General features: G+C 43.7%; 1 protein-coding gene across 10 annotated transcripts in view; it reads right to left on the bottom strand.

The window, feature by feature from the left end:
- Positions 1 to 16,214, bottom strand: part of MCF2L2 (MCF.2 cell line derived transforming sequence-like 2) — a 227,602-nt gene that overhangs the window by 52,154 nt on the left and 159,234 nt on the right. For all 10 annotated transcript variants that reach the window (XM_083612712.1, XM_083612717.1, XM_083612719.1 and 7 more), the window contains 2 exons: positions 4,107 to 4,199; positions 346 to 438 (listed from right to left, as the gene is read on the bottom strand). In XM_083612712.1, the coding sequence (XP_083468838.1) occupies positions 346 to 438; positions 4,107 to 4,199 (186 nt within the window). The remainder of the gene's footprint in view (positions 1 to 345; positions 439 to 4,106; positions 4,200 to 16,214) is intronic.

Below are 16,214 nucleotides of genomic sequence, written 5' to 3'. Positions count from 1 at the left end.
AAAGCCACGAGTCCTTTTTCACACACCCCAAATCCCAGGCCTTTCTACGCAATCTATATGCTAATCCTCAGTTGTGGGGTCGCAATGCTTAAGGTGTTCCAAATCTGCAGTAAATCCAAATTAAGCAGGGAAATAATACAGAAGAGCATTTTGACGAGGGCAACATCATGCACAAAACCTGCAAGCGTGACCAGTGCTAAGTCCATCATAAAATCCCACGCAGAACTGCACAGTGTTCTCGGGTACCATTATCTAACACCAGCTTTCCCCTCCCCTTCAAGGTTGAGCAGTCATAGGATTCTGTGGGCCGGCTGCAGAGTAGCTGAAGACAAGCTGAAGACATACCTTCAACAGCAGCTGGTACTTGGTAATTCTCTGGACTGGCTTCAAGAGATAAGCGTCAAGCGAGAGTTTTTGGTCCAGTTTCCGCTGGCACTCCTGGAAAAGACAAAGCAAAAGGTGGGGATGAAATGATGCGAGGTTGTTGTTGTTTTGCCAATTTGCTGAAAATCCGCCCGGACTCAAAATGGCTGCCCGATACCCGGACGGGTCTGGGAAAACCCAAACGTATGGCAGCCCTAAACACAACGGTCAGGACTGAATTACAGTTTAATGGCTTTTACAAGTGAGAAGCTTGTTGTTTTTATGAGGTAAACATCCTTTCCGGTTCACAAACACAGATGTCCTTTGGTAGCTTTCAAAATAAGGTTTCATGCAGCTTGGAATACTGTAATACAATTCAAATTATGTCCCTGTGTCTTTGAAGCATAATTAGGAACTAGATTTACATTAGCCAACACTAGAATCTTGTAAATATATCTTAAAGGGCCCATTAGGACAATCATTCCCTTTTAGCAGTAGTGTCCAAATGCCTGTTTCGCAGGCTGTAAGGACTATGTTTGTCTGTCCCAAGACTGATGCTCAGAGTGTCTCATGGTTAACAGCAAGAAAGGATTATTTCAAAGTTCCTCATCATTTATCCCAGATTACTTAAGATCTCTGATTCATTTACGCTGTTTTTCATCTGATTCCAGCAGAACCCATTGTGAGAATATAATAATAATAATAATTTATTATTTATACCCAGCCCATCTGGCTGGGTTTCCCCAGCCACTCTGGGCGGCTTCCCACAAAAGATTAAAAATACATTAAAACATAAGTCATTAAAAACTTCCCTAAACAGGGCTGCCTTAAGATGTCTTCTAAATGTCATATAGTTGTTTATTTCTTTGACATCTGACAGGAGGGCATTCCACAGGGACGCCGAATCCATTATCACAGAACCCATTATCCGGGCTGTGGGAACATGGAGAGGAGGTCCATGGCCTATTTTAAAGATCAGGAGCTAGTGGATACCCTGTGAAAAGAACGTGATCAATTCAGAAAACATCATGTCCCTTATTTCTAAGGGTTCGTATTCTCATTTTAGGCTTCAACAGAGTTTGGCCCTATAGAGATAGTTGGTGCCATAATTGAAATGGATCTCCTCCTCCGATCATTCACTAGAACAGGGATGGAAAACCTGTGGCCTTCCAGTCGTCGTGGCCTCCAACTCTCATGAGTCCTAACCAACATGGCTAATGGTCATCACCAATGAGCAGAGCTATATTCTAGCAAAATCTGCAAGGCTCCCCATCCTTGCACTAAAATTGAAGTGGATTTTCTGTTTCCTTCTCCGAAAAACTGGATAACTCTCTTTGTGCACAACCTTTGGCTGTATTGGCTAAGGCTGATAGGAATTGGGCGATCACTATCATCTGGAAGGCTTATTCCAGTGATAATGTAAGGTTGACTAAGAGTGAATAAATAGCCCAAGCTAAAAGTACCACCTCTCTGTATCTAAGGGACGTGATAACAGCTCCAGATATCAAAAGGACTGCCTTTAAAACATGATCCTTTTTGAACAATGTATTCGCCATCTAAGGATCCACCCTCTGGGTCACCATCTACGAAGGTTAAAAGGGCAGTCACCATCTACTAAACACTTTTCCAAAAGAGGGTGCGTATCCTGTAAGGGATGAGGGAGGTCGGAGTCTAGAAGTTGGGCTTTCCCTACACCTCCATTGGACATTTAAGATAAACATGGCTTTGTTTATAGCTTTTATATCTGGCTTTATAACTCTGGGACTTCTGGGACATATGATCGTAGAAAACAAATCATTCCTATGTGGAAAATATAGGGTGGAGGAGAGGAAGCACAGCAGAGCAGAGGTTATATTTTCTGAGAATCCTCCGGAAAAACAATCTCTCAAAGGACCTGTTGATGGCATTTTACTATTGCACTGTGGAGAGCGTATTAACTTATGGTCTCTGTGTGTGGTTTGGGAGCTGCACAGCCAGGGAAAAAACAGTGTTATCCAGGGTTGTAAGGACTGCAGAGAGAATAATTGGGTGCACTCTTCCCACCTTAGATCAAATCTATGCTGCCAGGTGCCATAAGAAAGCGGCAGAGATAGCACAGGATAGTACGCACCCCGGAAATGATCTATTTCAGCTTCTGCCTTCTGGAAGAAGGTATAGGGTGATAAAGGCCAGGACTAGCCGCCTGAGAAACAGTTTCTATGCAAATGCAATTCTGGTTCTAAACGCAGCATTTTAAGTGTATTTTATAGTATAGTGTATTTTATAGTATAGTATAGTGTATTTTAAAATGGGGTTTCAGAGTTTTGGGGGGTTTTTATAGTATAGTATAGAGTATTTTAAAATGGGGTTTTAGAGTTTTTAGGGGTTTTTTGAATGTTTTATGTAGTTTCTCAATTTCATTGTTCTGTATGGGACAATGACAATAAAGATATCTATCTATCTATCTATCTGAAGAAAGGAATACTGTCAGGCTTCGGGGAATCGACTTCTTCCCCCCCACACACACACACCATGGCAGTAGATAAGAAGATCAAATGAAAGGAATGTTTTACCACTTAGAATCTTTAATAATCACAGCGAGAGAACAAAGAACACATCTCCTAGAAATGGTGGTCCCTCCCTCCTCCGTCCCTGTCAATCTACGTCACTTCTGGGTCTTGTAATCTGAGCTTGTACCCTCTGCGCTTTCTGTTCTAACACTTTCTGAGCTCTCTGTGCCTTTGGAGAAGGGGGGTGAATGCTGTACGGAGACTGTGAATCTGTTAACTCTCTCTCTTTTTTAGTGTTTCTTCTGCTAGCTGTTCCCCACCCAGTAATTCCCAGCTTCTGCCTTCGGAACTATGCCCCTCTGTAAACCACTGCTCCAAATCTATACTGTCCTCCTGCTCCTGGGAAGATTCAGGTTCATGGGAAGGGGGTGGCTCCCATCATTCTTCCTCGGTGCAGCCCTCTTCTGCACGGTCCCTGACAAATATTGTGTTTTGAGGTGTGTGCGCTTTGGGGTCTATACATTCCTTCTGAAAGCTGAGAAGCCTTGTGGAACAAAGTATGTCCCTATGTAGGAAGGACAGAGGTTCAAAGAAGCAAACAAGGATGAGATGACATCTTTCACGCAGGCCTCTTCCAGACTGTGGCTATTTTGCAAGTGGGATTTAACTCAAACCAGCACATTTAGGGTGTGTTATTAAGTTAGATTCAGTACTCTTGTGCAAGAAACTTGCTTTCCAAAAAGAAAAGGGGAGACCTTTTTGCGATCAGGAAAGTGCACTTAAAAGTGTGGGATAACAAGTTATTGCTGCAAGCTCGCAAACAAATCAGAATGAATGCTCAATAAATGGCAGACGTCATATAATCTCTTTGCAAACTTTGTGCAAACCAATCAATAAAGATGTCGTTTGACAGCAGCCTCCATAAGAGAAAAGGGAAGGTGTGAGCTTAGGAAGGACAGATGAACCCGCTCAGCAGTTCTTTCCCTCTGTAGGGTTTATAAGCACTTGGTTCAAGAGTATGAGCTTAATGAATACAGAAATAGGAGAAGCCTGTGTGAGCTTGACTGCCTGGACCTAACTGCCTCTGTGTGTGTGTGTGTGTGTGTGTGTGTGTGTGTGTGTGCTTTTAATGTATTTTTCTTCTTCTTGGTTTTAGTGGGTGGATGGATGGATGGATGGACAGTAGTTTGTAAGCCTCTCTGAGTTGCCTGCAACAAGAAACAGCATCTAGTAAATTTAAATAATAATCCCTACCTGAAAGAAGAGGCTGTCTCCACATTGTCTCCAGAGAGCTTCCGACCGTGGCTTGTTTTGACAATATTTCTCATATATTTGGAGATCTTCTTTCTGAATCAAAAAGAAAGCAAATGTTAAACGACAAAAAATAAGCAACCGAACATCTTCTTTCCCAAATTCTTTATTAAATTAGGTGATTTGTATACCACTTCATATTTCAAATGAAATCTGCAAGGAATGGGGGTGTGTCATAATTCTGCCTGCCTTCTAACCATAGTTAACAAATAGGAAACCAGGCTGAGGAACACGCGCTTCCTCTGCACGGCCCCTCCAGCAGACTAATGTCTTCTCCCCCGACCTCAGCTCTCTTTATAAAGTCCAGTGTCAACCACGGCTAAGGCTAACCAGGGTTCCCCTTAATTCAGATCTGAACCACATTCATATCAAAATTTCAGAGCTGTTTGAGGGGAAATCTTGGCTAGCCTAGATGCCACTTTCCAAACTACACCAAACAGGTTTGTGGTGATGTTCCCGGCATGTTCACCCAAAATAATTCTGAATCAGCCCGCATTTGCAGCACACATTTAAAGCACCACTATAGCAGTCATTTCTTCGGCCAAAATGTGAACTAGAGTTTACCATTGGTGCTACAGTGGTACCTCAGGTTAAGAACTTAATTCGTTCTGGAGGTCTGTTCTTAACCTGAAACTGTTCTTAACCTGAAGCACCACTTTAGCTAATGGGGCCTCCTGCTGCTGCCGCGCCGCCGGAGCACGATTTCTGTTCTCATCCTGAAGCAAGGTTCTTAACCCGAGGTACTATTTCAGGGTTAGCGGAGTCTGTAACCTGAAGCGTCTGTAACCCAAGGTACCACTGTATAGAGTTGTTAAGAGACCCCTAGTCCCCTCACAGAGAACAAAACCCAGAGGGGTTTAACAGTCTATCCTTGATCCTTGGGAACTCTGAGAATCACATCTATGTGCAGGAAATAGGGGTCTCCTAACAACTGTAAGCACACTTAACAAGCTACAGTTCCCAGGATTCGTTGTGGGGAAGCCATGACTGTTAAGCAGGAATAGAAGTACTTTAACTGTGTGGTGTGGATGTAGTCAAAGGAAATGGCACAAGATCTACCCACTTTGGAAGAATGGCAGATGAAGGTGATGGACTATATGAGATTGGCAGAAATGACTGGCAGAATCCGAGACCAGGGAGAAGAGGCGGTGGAAGAAGATTGGAAGAAATTTAAAGACTATCTACAGAAATATTGTAAAATTAATGAATGTTAGAATGATGTTGGATAGAAATTAAGTGGTTTCCAGCTGTAATGCTTTAAGAGAATATGGAAAAAAGGGTTATAAATAGGTAAAAACATAATTAAAATGATGTTGGATTGGAAATAAGTGGTATTAGCAACAAAGTTAATAAGAATATGCAAAAATGAATTGATAATGGATGAAAATACAAAGTTATAAAATGTTAAGTTTAGAGATAAGATAAATGAAAGAGGGTAAGGATTTGGTGATTTGATTATTTAAATGGGAATACAAGAAGGGGAGGTGTGAGGAGGTCAAAGAAACAAGCAAATGAGTTTTAAGTTATGAAAAATGGAATTGTTTTTAATTTTTCTTATTTTTTCTGTGTGTTTATTTTTATTTCTTTTTTTCTTTTATTATGTGTTTTTGTATATTTGTTTTTGTAAAACTTTAATAAATATTTCTCAAAAAAAAAGAAAAAAGGAAATGGCCACTCTGATGAAGGCAGTCGTTTTTATTCTGGCCTCCACAGGCTGCCGGAACATGGGAGAGGGGTCCTAATCCAACAGCCGCTATGAAATAATAATTCTATCATTCTATCATCATCAACAACAACAACAACAAAATCATTTGTGTGAAGATTAAGATAAAATGGTGCCTGAGTGCTACATAGACATATTTATAACTTTGTGTTTTATGAGAATCATATGAGGATTTTTATTAATGTATTCTTTTCTATACTTTTTTTCTGTTGGATATACTATTTTTTAAATTCTCTTTTAGTTTAGTTCGAATTTTAAAAATTTGATTTAAAAACCTTTACACAAAGAATCTCTCAAAGTGACTTAGGGTGGATCTACACACAGAGGGGGAAAAAACTATAAATAATTCAGAAATTAAATTGTTATAACAAAAGGAAAAAATGCTATGGAAAATAGCTTAGAATTTTATTTTATTTTTTTGCTCTCTGGTGCCACCCGGCATTGCATAGTTACAACACAATCAGAAAGCTGTTTCTTGACTAATGTAGTTGAGTCCTTACAGTGCCATAAAATACAAGGCAGTTAAAAACCAAACCTCATGAAAAAGTAAGTAAAGAAAAGGACAAAATGGCTAAAAAGCGCTCGTCCAATAATACCAAAAGGACGGATATTTAAACCTTGCATCACAGCAAAGGCCAGAATCACACCAAGGTACGGCTCAACTTTAAGAACACCTAGAAAGCCCTGGGAATGCTTCAGGACAAAAAGAGATGCTCATTTTCTGTCTGAAATCAAGCTTGTCGCTCACAGCCACAGATGGGGAACAATCTGTGCCAAAGTAGACAGAAGGCCACCTTGGTTAAAAGCAGCACCAAACGCTCTGGGAAAGGAACCATATAAACAGAACCCAGCCTCCTCTTTTCTGCCAGCTGCTGCCTCAAGAAAAGAAGAATCTTTCAAGAGCGGACATGTCTCCCTCAGCTTGGATTTTTGTGCTGTGTCAGGGAGAGCACGAGAATCCAAGAGAATTACATTTTGGGATGAGCACCGGGCCCTTCTTCACTCCCTGGAAACAAAGCTTGAATTGTGGCAGAAGGTTGTCGCAGATCGGGCCTTCGTGCCTCGGCCTCGCCGTTAAAACAGGAATGCTTTAATGCTTCAGAGAAGATGGTCAGAAACAAAAAAAGGCTATTCCTCACAGGAGCTGCAAGGATTTCACAAGTGAGCAATTCTCGTTGCCTCTGCAAGATTTATAGCCTTGCCCAATTTATGAGGGACCATGTTAACGGCTTTTTAAAAAAACAACAACACCCAAACACAACACCCTAATTTTTCTTTCCCCTCTGTGGAGAAAAATAGCTGCACAGTTTCTGCTCGCTGGGCGAAGACAGCGCACGGGACTTTTAAATACACAGTGCATCAAAATTAATGGTCTGGTTTAATGCAAAATTAACAGTAAATTTGTTTCAGGAATCTAAATAACTCATCGTGTTCTCTTCCATGCCTGACAGACCACAAAAGTAACCAAAGCAACGAGGAAAATAAAACAAGGAGCTCCACAAACACAAAAGGCAACGCGAACCAGATCATGTCCGTGATTCTGATGCTTGCAGGTTTCCAGCTAGATTTGTTTTTTCTGAGGGTTCAGTTCCTCTGCAGATAGAATCATAGAAGGGACCCCGAGGGTCATCTAGTCCAACCCCCTACAATCCAGGAATCTCAACGAAAGCATCCGTGACAGATAGCCATCCAACCTCTGCTTAAAAACCTCCAAGGAAGGAGAGCCACCAGAGGGAGACTAATCCACTGTCACGGTCAGAAAGTTCTTCCTCACGTTTTGCCGGAATCTCCTTTCTTCTAAACAGAAGCCATTGGTTCGAGTCCTACCCTCTGGAGCAGGAGAAAACAAGCTTGTTCCATCTTCCATATCAATTTTTTTCTCTGTCTGCTCTTTTCCAGGCTAAACATACCCAGCTCCTTCAACCATTCCTCATCAGGCTTGGTTTCCAGACCCTTGATCATCTTGGTTGCCCTCCTCTGCACATGTTCCAGCTTGTCAACATACTTCTTAAATTGTGGTGCCCAGAACTGGGCACAGTATTCCAGGTGTGGTCTGACCAAGGCAGAAGAATAGAGTTACCATTACTTCATTGGACATTATACTGCTGTTGATGCAGCCTAGAATAGCTTGAGCTTCTTTCTTTTTCCTTCTTTCTTTCTTTCTTTCTTTCTTTCTTTCTTTCTTTCCTTCCTTCCTTCCTTCCTTCCTTCCTTCCTTCCTTCCTTCCTTCCTTCTTTCTACTGCTTCATCACACTGTGGACTCATATTAAGTAGTGGCCCACTAAGACTCCAAGATCCTTTTCATATCTACTACTGGCACCCTTGAGATTACCTGGAGAAAGGGTGGGGTGCAACTTTTAATAACTAGATAAATAAATTAGCAGAAGGCAATGCATGCATTTTTCGGATAAATGGTAAAGGTAAAAGTAAAGGACCCCTGACAGTCGCGAACAACTCTGGGGTTGTGGCGCTCATCTCGCTTTACTGGCTGAGGGAGCCAGTGTTTGTCTGCAGACACTTTTTCCAGGTCATGTAGCCAGCATGACTAAGACGCTTCTGGTGAAACCAGAGCAGCGCACGGAAACGCTGTTTACCTTCCCACCGGAGTGGTACCTATTTATCTATTTGCACTTGACGTGCCTTCAAACTGCTAGGTTTGCAGTTGCTGGGACTGAGCAACAGGAGCTCACCCCATTGAGGGGATTCGAACCGCCGACCTTCCGATTGCAAGCCCAAGGCTCAGTGGTTTACACCACAGCGCCACCCGCGTCCCCTCGGATAAATACAATTGAATAAAATCAATGTGCTAATTCCCTTCAAACTGTTTTTTAGACTGAAACACAAAGGCACTTATTGCTTATGGAGCAGCTTAGAGAAAACCCTACAGAGCTTGCTGTTTATTTTGCAACCTTTTTAGTTGGTCCTAATAAAGGCATGGCCCTGTCATTTTATTTATTTATTTATTTTAAATGCTATTGGACCAATGCAGGTACAAACATTTGATAAATAATTAACTTTAAAGCTTTGCTTTTCTGGTGCTCTTTCTAGCAAAATCAGGAATTGATGTTAATTTCTCTTGCAGGTACACACTTGACGGAAAAAAATATCCTTGCCCCATAGAGCTATGTAGACCTCCTTGTATGTTACTTGCAGGATTTATTTATGTATAAATAACACCAGTGAAGATAGCTCATGCCCTTTTCCAGAAGTAGGTTTTTTCTTTCTTTCCCAGATGCAAGATATCACATGGAAAATTCTCTGAAAAAGCTTGTTTCTGAAACAGACATCTACTCATTTATATTTGGGTTCTGCAGATCCTACAAGCTGCATCCCAGGAATGTCTGCCTGGGTTGTTATGATGCCCTGTCCCTCACTTTGACCGATTTTCCTCGCTCTGCACACGGAACGCTGGAGCTGGCGGTTTTGAGAGATGATGTCACATAGGAAAAGCACAAATCTGTATATCTCAAACCGCCCAGGCATATTCTCTGAGTCTTCAGCCTGGGACAAGCAATGTAAGGAACATTGCTTGCTCTGCTCTAATACTCCTGGTTGACTCCAGCAAATATAACAAGATCTGTAAAGCAGATTACGTGGAAATAAGTTTCCGTAAATACAGTCAAGCACGGTCAACAATGTAGACTCAGTTTCTTTCCTCATAGTAATATGGTTCAATCCTGAGCTGGGCACCTTGGAATCTCTGGGACCCTGTAAAATATACCCCCACCACTATGCTTGTGTCATGGCTATTATTGTTTATTTTTATTATTTAATAAATTTGTATACCACCCTTCATCCGTAGATCTCAGGCAGTTGACCGAGGAAAGAGCCTTTTTAGGAAACAGTGTCTGTTGTCCCCACATCTAGGTCCTTCGTTGTCGATTTTTAGGTTAGTTACGACCTTTTAATTCCGAGTCTTTAATGAACAGGGATATGTCTAGTATTTGCTGAAACTGTATGCACAGCCTGTTTTATTTGCCATGTTATCAGTTGTATGCATAGCTGTCAACTTTCAGATTTGAAAATAAGGGATCAGCAGCCTCACCTGTCCGGGGGACGGTCTACGGGATATCTAACAATCCGGGATAGCAGCGGGAAACGGCGCTGGAATAAGGGAATTTCCCGCAAAAAAAAAGGGAAGGTTGACAGCTATGGTTGTATGTATTTATTTAATTTGTATGTATTTGTAAACCACTTAATATTTAAAATCTCTGAAAGTAAAAACCCCAATAAAACAGCACCATAAAAACATGCTGCTTTCCCCCCCAACCGACATTCATTTGATTAAAAACAAACAAACAAACACCTTTGTTATATTAATACGCAAAAAAGAGGATTAATGGAGCCCATAGGACTACTGAAAATTGTTGTTGTTTAGTCATTTAGTCGTGTCCGACTCTTCTTGACCCCATGAACCAGAGCACACCAGGCACTCCTGTCTTCCATTGCCTCCCACAGTTTGGTCAAACTCATGCTGATAGCTTTGAGAACACTGTCCAACCATCTCGTCCTCTGTCGTCCCCTTCTCCATGTGCCCTCCATCTTTCCCAACATCAGGGTCTTTTCCAGGCAGTCTTCTCTTCTCATGAGGTGGCCAAAGTACTGGAGCCTCAGCTTCAGGATCTGTCCTTCCAGTGAGCACTCAGGGCTGATTTCCTTCAGAACGGATAGGTTTGATCTTCTTGCAGTCCATGAGACTCTCAAGAGTCTCCTCCACTGAAGATTACTAGCTAGCAAGTATCTCATTTGCTGGGGAAATGACAGGCAAATGGTCCACAAGGCATAGAAAATACGCTGAAACTGTTTTAGAAGATGGGATCCATTTTGAAAAATGGGCATGATTTTCTCATCCACCCTCCACATGGTGGAGACCAGATGGAAAGGAGGGCAGGTAGTGTAGAACTTGTTGTGCCCAGCTGCACCAGATGAAACTCAATTTTTTACACAATTAAAATAAAATAAAATAAAATAAAGTAAAATTAAATAAAATTAAATAATAATTTATTATTTCTAGCCCGCCCATCTGGCTGGGTTTCCCCAGCCACTCTGGGCAGCTTTCAACAGAACATTAAAAACAGAATAAAACTTCAAATATTAAAAACTTCCCTAAACAGGGCTGCCTTCAGATGTCTTCTGGAAGTCAGATAGTTGTTTATTTCCTTGACATCTGATGGGAGGGCATTCCACAGGGTGGGTGCCACCACCAAGAAGGCCCTCTGCCTGGTTAAAAGCACAGGGGGCCAGCCCTCTTTTTCACCTGGCCACCCTAACACCTCTTCCTTGTGGGGATGTGGAGACCCAGGTGTCTGCAAGAGGAACAAGAGGCTGTAGCTTTGATAGAGACTGAGAAAAGACACAGAGATTTGGGTCCTGTAAACATCTTCAGGTGCTGGTTGATCTGATAAGAGATCCAACATCAGAAAAGTTACATGATCTGCTCAACCTGTTTTTAAGTAAACACCAGCATTACAAAATGCCAGTAAGTCTCCAGTTTCCTCCTTCTGAAGGAACATAGGGAACAGTCTTATTTTATTTATGTATTTATATCCTTTCTTTTTCCCTGACGGGACTCTTTTTTTTCTTTAATTTGTATATTGCCCTTCATTCAAAGATCACAGGGTGGTTCACAACTCAAGGCGGCTTACAGATAAAAAGAACTGCTAAACACATGGAGGGAATCCTTTATTTAAAAAATTAAACAGTGACAGATTTAAACCTATCTCCATATATAAAATCTATTAAAGCTATAATTAAAGCAGCCCTTTCCTTAAAAGCAAACAGTTCCCCAAGGCCTGTTGGAACAAGGTCTTCAAGAAGAAGTTTCAGTCTTCTACTGAGTCCATCTAGATCAGTTTTGCCCTCCCCACTGTGGTTCCTAAACTATCCCCCGCCCCACCATGGACCACATGAAAACGGCTGAAGTCTTGGAGAGCCACTAAATGATTTTTCTGCCTGTTGCAGCCATTGCAATGCCCTGTGCTAGATGCTGTATGGTTTTTAATTGTATTCTTACAGACATGCCACGGAACAACTGAATGAAGCTTTTGGACCCCAGTTTGGAAAGCCCTAGCCTACACGGATTGGTAGTGGCTCTCCAGGATTTCAGCCAGCAAGTCTCTCCCACCCTACTTGAAGATATTGCAGATTGGACCAAGGATCTTCTGCGTGCCAAACAAATGCTCTACTCACTGAGCAGCAGACCTTCTAAGCCAGCCATGGTCCAGCACTGCACCCCTGAAGCTTATCACCATTCAGAGAGATGAGGCTCATGTTAACATCACGTGTACTTACATACACAGATACATGTAAGTATGGGACCAGGAAGAAGCTCTACTCAGGGCTAGGAAACCTTCCCTAGGTAAGAGGATTGAGCAGGCATTTAGCTTGGAGGTGATTATAAGGTTTGGGTTTAGCTCTACAGTGGTACTTCAGGTTACAGACTCTTCGGATTACAGACGCTTCAGGTTACAGACTCCGCAGAGACATCACCTTGCCAACAAAGGTCCATACAGTTAAAGCTATGGTTTTCCCAGTAGTGATGTATGGAAGTGAGAGCTGGACCATAAAGAAGACTGATCGCCGAAGAATTGATGCTTTTGAATTATGGTGCTGGAGGAGACTCTTGAGAGTCCCATGGACTGCAAGAAGATCAAACCTATCCATTCTTAAGGAAATCAGCCCTGAGTGCTCACTGGAAGGACAAATCGTGAAGCTGAGGCTCCAATACTTTGGCCACCTCACGAGAAGAGAAGACTCCCTGGAAAAGACCCTGATGTTGGGAAAGATGGAGGGCACAAGGAGAAGGGGACAACAGAGGACGAGATGGTTGGATAGTGTTGTCGAAGCTACCAGCATGAGTTTGACCAAACTGTGGGAGGCAATGGAAGACAGGAGTGCCTGGTGTGCTCTGGTCCATGGGGTCACAAAGAGTCGGACACGACTAAACTACTAAACAACAAAAACAACCCAAAAATAGTACCTCGGGTTAAGAACTTTGCTTCAGGATGAGAACAGAAATTGTGTGGCAGCAGTGGGAGGCCCCATTAGCTAAAGTGGTACCTCAGGTTAAGAACAGACTCAGGTTAAGAACAGACCTCCGGAACGAATTAAGTTATTAACCTGACGTACCACTGTACAGTGTACGCTCGGGTTGCGAACATGATCCATGCGGGATGCACGTTTGCAACCTGCAGTGGTGCGTCTGCGCATGCGCGGGTTGCGATTTGGCACTTCTGCGCATGCGCAAAGTGCGATTTAGCGATTCTGCACATGCTCGACCTCCGAAACCCAGAAGTAACCCGTTCTGGTACTTCCAGGTTTTGGAGTGTCCGTAACCTGAAAAAACGCAATCTGAAGCATCTGTAACCCGAGGTATGACTGTATTCGACCCACAGCTATGAGGCATTCGCGAGCTTTTTGCAGAGAAAGTCTTGTTGCTCCGCCGTGACCTCCCTGCCAATTTAGATACAGTGACTGAACTGGAGGCCCCTCGACTGACTTCAGGTCCAGTTTTGGACCATTTCGATCGGATACTCCCTACTGATGTGGATAGATACCTCCAAGTTGGTAGACCCACCACCTGCCTCCTTGATCCGTGCCAGTCTTGGCTGATTAGGGAGTGTCCAGATGTTGCACGGACCGCCCTGGTTGAAATTATCAATTTGTCCCTTGACACGGGGACATTCCCAGGGGAACTGAAGGAAGCAGTGGTGTGTCCACTCTTAAAGAAAACTTCATTAGATCCCTTAGACCTATCCAATTACCGCCCAGTTTCAAATCTTCCATACCTGGGTAGGGTAATTGAGAGAGCAGTTGCTGAACAGCTTGGTAGGTTTCTGGAGGAAACATCGGCATTAGATCCATTTCAGTCCGGTTTCCGTCCTGGTTTTGGGATGGAGACGGCTCTGGTTGCCCTAACAGATGATCTCCGTAGACAACTGGATCGAGGCGGGTCAGGACTGCTGATCCTTTTAGATTTGTCAGCAGCCTTTGACATGGTCGATCATGATCTTCTGGACCACCGCCTCGCAGACGTGGGGATACAGGGCATAGCCCGTAACTGGCTGTGCTCTTTTATCTCTGGTCGGGGACAGAGGGTGGCACTAGGGAGGGAAATGTTGTCGCGCCACTCCTTGGTGTGTGGAGTGCCGCAGGGCGCAATTCTCTCCCCGATGCTTTTTAACATCTTTATGCGCCCCCTTGCCCAGATTATCCGGAGCTTTGGGCTGGGCTGTCACCAATATGCTGATGACACTCTATCTGCTGATGGATGGCCACACCGACTCGGCCCCGAACACACTGACCAGATGCTTGGAAGCTGTGGCTGGATGGTTTCGTGGGAGCCGATTGAAACTAAATCCTTCGAAGACAGAGGTCCTATGGCTAGGTCGGGATGGCATGGGGATGAGGGACCAACTCCCTTCTCTTGCGGGGGCCCAATTAGTGCCATTGCCTTCCGTTAAGAGTTTGGGTGTAATCCTTGACGCCTCCCTTTCCATGGAGGCGCAAGTTACAGCAACAGCCAAGGCGACATTTTTCCACCTTCGCCACATCAAGCAGTTGGTCCCTTACCTTTCCCGCCCCGACTTGGCCACAGTGATCCATGCGACGGTCATCTCCAGGCTTGACTACTGTAATTCGCTCTACGCGGGGCTGCCCTTGAAGCTGTCCCAGAAACTCCAGCGGGTACAGAATGCTGCAGCGAGGCTCCTCACGGGGTCTCTGCCATGGGAGCATATTCACCCAGTGCTTTTCAAGCTGCACTGGCTCCCGGTGGAGTACAGGGTCAGATTTAAGGTGCTGCTTTTGACCTTTAAAGCCCTTCACGGCCTAGGACCCTCGTACCTATGGGACCGCCTCTCCTGGTATGCCCCACGGAGAGCCTCAAGGTCCATAAATAACAACACCCTTGTGGTCCCGGGCCCTAAGGAAGTTAGATTGGCTTCAACCAGAGCCAGGGCCTTTTCAACTCTGGCTCCGGCCTGGTGGAACGCCGTGCCTCATGAGACCAGGGCCCTGCAGGATCTGATTTCTTTCCACAGGGCCTGTAAGACAGAGTTGTTCCGCCTGGCCTTTGGCTTGGGGCCAATTTGATTCCCTCCCTCCCTCTCTTTCTTTTTTCTTTTCCTTCTCCTCCTGTGATGAGGCTACATTTTAATATTTTAATGTTCCATTATTTTAATGTTGTTTTTTATTTTTGTTTTTAAGTTGTAATCATTCATCTTGTTTTTATTATTGCTTGTAAGCTGCTCTGAGCCCGGCCTTGGCTGGGGAGGGCGGGTTATAAATAAAAAATCATTATTATTATTATTATTATTTATATATTAATTCCCACTGCAAAAAGTCCCAAAGCGATTCACAACGAAAGTAAAAATGCAATCGTAAAAATCTAATAATAATAATGCTTGTTTGTTTGTTTATTTATACCACACCTTTTCGCCCGACAGGACTCAAGGCAACTCACAGATAAAAACAAGAACTGCTAAAACCATAAGCATGTTAAAAACATCCCTATCACAGGGATGGGGAGCTAGATTCAGCCAACGAGTCAGATCCTTGTCTGCTCTTCCCTGTGCATCAAGTTTGACACTGATGTCAATCTGTTGTTGGCATCCGTCTATCTTAGCAGACAATGGAGGAGTGCGCTTTTGGGGGTGAAGTCAGACCATTGGAGAGTTACAGCGCCTGCTGTGGCTGCAGGGGATGATAAGGGAGAGAGATGTTTTGTTGCAGCTGGGGCAGATGAAGGCGTCTGGTTTCACTGTTAGAGATGCACCATGGCGTTTATTCTCTCTGGGATCCTCCCAATGGTCCTTCCTCCTCTGGTCACTGCTGTGGACACACAACCTGTCTGTCTCCAGGCACTGCAGTCGTCTGCAAGGTATTTCCACATGGCAGGGCTGATGTTGCCAGCCTTCACGTCGTGTATGCAGACATCTTTGTAATGCGGGTTTGGTCTGCCAACAGGCCTAAAGCCTGCTCCCCATAGAGGACATCCTTGGGGATCCTGCCATCTTCTGTGCACATGACCAAGCCAGCGTAGACATCGCTGAGATAGGAGTGTGAACATGCTGGGAATGTGGGCTTTGTTTGAAACTCTGTCCTGCCATGTGATGCCCAAAATCTTCCTGACGCAGCACCTGATGTCAAAATGATGTCAGGGGCAAAGGCACTGCTCTGTATCTAGTGGACTATGTTTGCCTAAGCTTCAGTCTGGACCAAGGATCTGAACCCGTGTGTTCTGATTCAAAACATGATATCCAATCACAGAACGTTTCAGGATTTGGGCTCCAACCATTGGCCCTTAAACTCTTAAGTTATGATTCGC

This window comes from Podarcis filfolensis (genome assembly GCF_964270895.1).
Source record: "Podarcis filfolensis genome assembly, chromosome: 5".
NCBI classification, from domain to species: Eukaryota; Metazoa; Chordata; class Lepidosauria; order Squamata; family Lacertidae; genus Podarcis; species Podarcis filfolensis.
The sequence above is the reverse complement of the archived record's forward strand: the minus strand, read 5'-3'. Positions and strand labels throughout refer to the sequence as shown.